We start from the raw sequence: 6,727 nt of genomic DNA on the forward strand, positions 1-6,727 counted from the left end.
AGTCGTGCACACAATGTCATCGTTGACCAAAAAAAACAAAACAAAAAAAACCTCTTGTGCGCATTTTTTTTTCAAATTTGTCTGCTACAACTTTTTGGGTCAGTTGGGGAATTTCAAGGTGTCCTTCAAAGACAAGCCTGTCTTAAATGGTTTATTATTATTATTATTATTATTGGTTTATTTTCATCCAGCAACATGAAATTTGGTAGGTATGGTTATCATGAGTAGACCCACAAAAAAAAAATATTCATCCTCTCAAAAAAAGCTAAACCGCAGCATAAAATTGCTTCCATCCATCCATTTTCCGATCCGCTTTATCCTCACAAGGGTCGCGGCGCGTGCTGCGGCTCCCAGCTGTCTTCGGGCAGTAGGTCGAGGACACCCTGAACCGTGGCAGACACACAGACGAACAACCACCCACGCTCACACTCACACCTCGGGACAATTTAGAGTGTTCAATCAGCATGCCATGCATGTTTTTGGTACGTGGGAAGAAACCGAAGTACCAGGAGAAAACCCACGCAGGCACGGGGGAGAACATGCAAACTCCACACAGGAAGGCCGGAACCGGGATTGACCCTGTGACCTCTGCACTGTGAGGTTGACGCGCAAAAAATTGCTGCTTTTTTTTTTTTGTATTTCACTTTTCATTCCATTTGATTGGACCTCATGAGTCTGGTGCGGGTGTAGCGAATACAATTAGACAGGGCTTTTTTTGTGTATTACAGACACTGGAGGTTCACCCGGACCCAGCGGTTAGCGTGGCGCACGTGGCGCGCGCCGGCGGCGGCGCGTGGATGGCGTTCTCGGAGGGCTCGTCCATCCGTCTCTTTCACACCGAGACGCTGGAGCTGCTGCAGGAGATCAACATCTCCACGCGTTCCTCGCTGCTCAACACCGGTAAAGAGCTGAAAAATACTCCCTCATTTTACGAGGCGTCTTGGAAAAGCCCGGAAAAAAAAAAAAGCGAGGAGAGCAAGTTCAACGAGCAAAACGCGTCTCTAGTGACCATCTGTTTAATAACCAGCACTTCTGATCGGTACGATGTGTTTTATTTCAATGTTTTTGTCACGTTATTCGATCAATATTGACATGCCCACCATATTGTATCTCTGTAAAGCTTTGATGCTTTCTATTGATGGATTAAGTCAGGTACATCCCCAACTGAAGGTCCGGGTACCAAATGCAGGCCCGCGAGACATTGGCGTTGACCCGCCCCCCCCACCCCCCCACCCCCCCTTCTTCACACACGATGATATTCTCATCTCGATCAAGTTGCCCCCGCTGCTCCTGCACGTGGGGGAGCGACATGAATAAGTAAGCACCCGCGACACGGCGCAGCCACGGGGGTGAACGCTGGAGGATTAATATGAATGAAAGAGTCGCCTGAGAGCCGCCGAAAGAAGGGCTGCCTCGTGGGGGGGGGGGGGGGGGGGGTCCTTCAGTGCAAACACCTGACGAGAATATCCACGCCTACCGTGGGCTACTGCTTACGTTTCCGAACACGCGCCTCCTTTGAGTTGATGTGACGCTCTGTGTTTGTCCTACTTTTTTTTCCCCCCCCGTTGGCTCGTTTCATCTCGTCCGCTCGGCTGTAAATCCTCTCGGCAACCCCCACTCCCGCTCGCCCTCCCACTCCCACCTTTTCTTCGGCTGCGGTCCATTTAAGATGCCACACGTAACCCGTTGTCAACCATGAAATATTGATGGCAAAGTTTCCCCGTTGTTGCGGCACGAAGCGGCGGAAAACAACAGCAGCAAACTTGAAGTCAGCTAATGACAACTGCCTAATATATGCGATATTTTATCAGAGAGCATCTGGCTCCAAGAGACTTTTTTTGCGGGGTCTTGGCGTGTTACGTTTACCCCCAAAATGTTGTCAATCTTTGTGACGCGTAAACAAAAATGTATTGGGTGCACTGTGAAGCCATTTTTAAAAACAAAAAAATAAAACATGGCACAATAATCTCATGAAAGATTGAGGCTGTTGCCAGGCCTGATTTGTTTACAAAGTTTCATGAGTTTTGGCGCATTTTTAGACCCTCCAAAGTAGTTTTGTTTTCTTGGTGAACCGCGCGTCGCCAATAATAATCATCATAATAATTTTGACAAAAACACCAGGGACCTCGCAGCGGTCGCCGCACGGGCCCGAATAAACGTTGTCGCTTGTCTTGCAATCTTACGAGCGACAAATGCAGGCGTTATGCTCGACGTCTCGCTGGGAACTGCAGAAAATCAGCCGGATACAAGGTCTGATTGTTCGGCCCTTTGTCGGCCGTCTGAAAGTCTGCGCATAATAGTACGCTTTGAGTGCGCCATTATCTCGTTGAGCAGCATTTCACACGCAGGCATCCGACAAACGCTCGCATGGCATGTGACGATGCGCGCTTCCCATTTCAGCCCGAAACAAATGTGAACTTTTACCTTTTTTTTTTTTTCCTTGGGCGAAGTTCGAGTATATAAAACAAAGTACTTGACGGCTAATAGAATTCCGTGCTCGGTGTTGTGTGAAATGTGTTTAATGTTACACTTTCCAGGTTTAAAAACTGCGAATAATTGGGGACGAGGGATTTAAGATGCTTGACGTCTGCATTGAAAATCGTTTTGTTTGCTTGTTTGGGTTTTTTTTTGCTCCCTCTGCTCTTGCAAAAAAAAAAAAAAAAAAAATCCATTTGTTGGGATTATTGTTTTATTCTTATCTGTTGTGTCTAAATAATTGAAATGCCGTTTATTGTGGAGGCGAGGTGCTCCAAAAGTCTCAAAACAGCAACAGTAGCGGCACTCTTAGTAGTCGTGGCACGGGTAACACGAGTGGTAGTCGTTGCAGGAGTGACAGACGTATTTAGTCGTGTTATGTACAGCTAGTTGTAGTTTCGGTTGTCATAGTTGTAGTGCTTGCATTCATAAGAGTGCTGACGGCATATTATAGCAGTAGCAGTAAAAGTACCCAACAGTATTAGTAGTATTCGTAGTAGTGATATTAGTAATGGTAGTGGTAGGTTTAGTAGCGGTAGTCGTTCGAGTACCGGCATTATGAGTAGATCATGAATTATTGTTCCATATTTGACATCATAGCACCCCAATTTGGGCTTCCTCAATTGTGTGGCTTGAATCCGGTTTGAATTCACTTTTCCCGCACTGTTTCCACTGCCACGACTGAAGTTTAAAATGCAAAGCAGAGCAACGAGCTGCACCGCTGCGATTGTTTTTGAGCTTTCCTCTCCTGGTTTTGATGTTTCAGGTCAGGCGACCATGCGAGTCACCAGCCTGCTCATCTGTCAAGGACTCTTGTGGGTCGGCACCGCCCAAGGCCTCATTGTCACCCTGCCGGTTCCCAAACTGGAGGGAATACCCAAAATAACAGGTCAGGTGCAAATGACTGCTCGTTTCGTTAAAACGGATCGTTTGTAAAATAACAAATCGTTCATGCGAAAATGGCGTTCGCCGAACAACGCATTCTGGCCCATGTAACGGGGCATTCCCCAAAGGAGTCCAATAAACAGACAAAACAAATCCCACAGTAACAGACGGTCCATTCCCAAAACAATATAGCTCCTCATTTTGAATGTGGTGACCTCCTCCAGGAAAAGGCAGAATCTCGCTGAACGGCCACAGCGGGCCGGTGGACTTCCTGGCGGCCATCACCAGCACCTTGTCTCCGGACCTCCTGAAGAGGGACTCGGTGGCGGATGGGCCGGACTCGGCCTGCGGGGGCGAGGATCCCAGCGATACCTCCTCCCAGGAATCCCTGCAGCACCCGGGCGAGGGCCGGGTGGCGGGCGGCGGCGTCCTGCTGCGGTACAAGCTGCGCTCCACCTCGGGGCTGCCCGGACGCCCGCTCACGGCCGCCGCCGCCGACGAGGCCTCCGACTCGTCCCTGGAGTCCCTGGAGCACAGCGTGGAGGACGGCTCCATCTACGAGCTCAGCGACGACCCCGAGACGTGGGTGCGGGGGCGCCCCTCGGAGAAGGACGGCAGGGCCAAAGACAGGGTGGTCTCGGCCGCCGTGGTCTCCGGGGGCCGAGGGTTCCGGAGGCTGCGGGAGGGGGCGCGGACAGCCGGGGAGCCTTCGGAGAACGTCCTTCTGGTTTGGCAACTCCCGTTGACCGTCTAATTTAGAACAACGCGCTTCACCTCCAGCGCACTCGCGTAGCATTCGAAAGGAATCTCGGAGGCTCACGCGTCGAAGAAGGGAAGCGCTCCACCTTGGGTTTTAGCATTGCCGAGTCCAAGGACTATAAAATCATCGACCAATAACAGGTAATAATTCCCAATAGGACAGGTATCTTTAAAAAAATATTTTAAAAAAGCAACTCTGAGAGCACAGACAGCAGAATTGTCCCGCTTTGCTTGACGGTTGACTCGCAGCTCGGAATCGGCATTACCGCCACCTGCGGGACAGGAGTAGAACGATGCCAAACGCATTCCACGACACTTTGTTTCAAAAGAAACCCTTGTGATGGGGGTGGGCGCATTTTCTCGGCCCGGCTGGGAGCCCGCTTGCCAGCGGCCGCGCGGCTTCATTAGCGCTCGTCTCAAGACGGAACGCGCCCTCGGCTTCCGCTGCCTCGCAGCTGCTCACGGGAGCCGATCAATGACCACTAAACAAACCAGATGTACTTTGTTGCACATGTCAAATTTTTATGTTCTAATTTTGTTTTTTTTTTAACATTTGCGCCAACTAAAATTGTTTGAGCATGTCGCACTTGCTTTGATCAGCGTTGAGCTAATGAAAGTTTATTTATATGAAGGTTTGGTGCAACGCACTGGCGAGATGAATGAGGATACTACCAGAAAAAAGTTTCAAAGAATTCATTTGGTGGGGTTTAAAAGGGGCACCCTTTTAAAAATAAAATAAAATATGAGGAAAAGTTGCTTTTTTAAAGAGACATTTTCTTTATTTTGGGATTAAATTTATTTTATTTTTTTTTAGAATAAATAATTATGGAAAAAAATGCCCCCCCCCCCCGATTCTTGTTTCCTTTTTTCTCTGAAAATAACTTTTTTTCCCCCCATCAACACTCTTTTCTGGTGAAATTCTGACATTCTTCTCCCAAGATTCCACATTCGATGTTGTCCTGCCTCCTTGAAAGTTGCCGTCAGCTCCGTTCGGAGTGGTCATCCCTCCGCAAGCTCAAACTTTCCTTTGTCTCGAGCTTTCCATGTTTTGACTCTCTGTGACTCATCTCTACTACCTAAAAGGGTACATGAATGAAAATCCATTTTGCCTTGTGTCGTGTTTTCGATATGGAAAATGTTTGTTTTTTTTTTGCACATTATGGGCCTATTTGCACCAACCAACGCATCTTTAGCGAAACGTTGCATGACTATTTTCCCAATGACGGATGTTTGTTTTCTGTAATTGAATGCGTACAAGCTTGTGGGCGGGGGCCGGGTACAGAGTCAAAAGATTTTGTGTTTTTGAAAAAGAAACAGTGTTCCGATGATAGTCGTACTTTCTGGAATGGCGTTCTTTTTGGAATGGGGTGTTTTGGAAGCAGGTAATTTTAAGGGGAAAAAATACACTGGTTGCGATAGAATGGTTGTGTGTCAAAAATACGATACCGTTATTTTTTTCCCCCTAAGAAAATTAGCTTTTTTCGGGGGGCTATTTTTGCCCCCAAAACACTGACTGTTCATTGTCTAAATGTGATCGTAGGGATGATCATTTTGTCCTCTAAAAATGTTGACTCTATTTTCTTTTTTCTCTCCCCAAAATGTGACTTTTCTCGGAACAGCAGGCCTAATTTTCTTTTCTCCAAATTGGATGTCCTTTGTGAGTTTCAAATGTCAATGTTCGACTTGACTTGTGCGTTCACTTGCCGGGCTGCAGGCCATCCTCTGCTGTTTTGTTTTCCATCGTTCATCTGTCAGCATTTCGTCATGATTTCATCAGGAAATTCTGCGAAAGGAGCCATCGCGACTGCCGTCCTTGCCGCGGGAAGCCAACTCCGGACGAACGGCGAAGGTTACGCCGCTCGGCATGGCCGCCTCGAGTCTTGACATAACCTTGGGGGCGTGCGGGGCTCGCCGCCTTATCCTTTCATCATCCACCCATCTGCGGGAATCGTTCCGCCGAAAAGCCGACGCAAATCCGCTTCGCCGGCTGTCATCTAAATGTAAATGCGCGTAGCAAACGCGCACGACGCCGACTCGTGTGCCGCGACACCCTCGTGGTGAGCGCCGAGGTGTTTGGGCCTTGCCGTGTTTGTTTTCCTGCGAATGAAATATGCATGAGTCGGGGACTGCGACGATTGAACCTTATTGTATCCATGAACATGTCGTGTTTGACTTGGAAGCACACACAAATATCACTAATAATAATTAAAGCTGGAGCTGACCTGGTACCTTTTTGTGTTTTATGGTGAGTCGTCCAACTTTGACGCCTTGTTCTGTCTCCCAGTGAAGATGAAAACTCAAACGTTTCGCATTTCCGCGTCAGGCCAAACCTCCTATGTCACAATCTGGCAAATTTCAACTATTTCCACAAGTTGTGTATGCGCGATACCAAATATACTTCAACCAAATATCTTGTCTTTGGCCAGCAGGTGGGGCACACCCTGAACTGTTTGGATATGCCTACCAAATTTGAAATTGCCTTGAGGGACTTGATTACAAAAAAACAAAACAAAAAACCTGCCCAAGACTTGTGAAAGACCACTGGAAATGGTCAAAATGGCCACTTCAAAGCAATATGGCAGACTGCTTGTGTGTTTTCGGGAATGGC

At 48.0% G+C, this 6,727-nt stretch overlaps 1 protein-coding gene across 4 annotated transcripts in view; it reads left to right on the top strand.

The window, feature by feature from the left end:
• arhgef10la (Rho guanine nucleotide exchange factor (GEF) 10-like a) overlaps positions 1-6,347 on the top strand; it is an 89,284-nt gene extending 82,937 nt beyond the window's left edge. For all 4 annotated transcript variants that reach the window (XM_086116838.1, XM_086116837.1, XM_086116839.1 and 1 more), the window contains 3 exons: positions 729-900; positions 3,242-3,364; positions 3,585-6,347. In XM_086116838.1, coding sequence (XP_085972964.1) covers positions 729-900; positions 3,242-3,364; positions 3,585-4,114 — 825 coding nt within the window. In that variant the 3' untranslated portion in view covers positions 4,115-6,347. The remainder of the gene's footprint in view (positions 1-728; positions 901-3,241; positions 3,365-3,584) is intronic.
• The last annotated feature ends 380 nt before the right edge of the window (positions 6,348-6,727 follow it).

The sequence above is a fragment of the Hippocampus guttulatus genome, chromosome 8 (assembly GCF_054856545.1).
Source record: "Hippocampus guttulatus isolate MCC_2025c chromosome 8, RoL_Hgut_1.0, whole genome shotgun sequence".
Taxonomy (NCBI): domain Eukaryota; kingdom Metazoa; phylum Chordata; class Actinopteri; order Syngnathiformes; family Syngnathidae; genus Hippocampus; species Hippocampus guttulatus.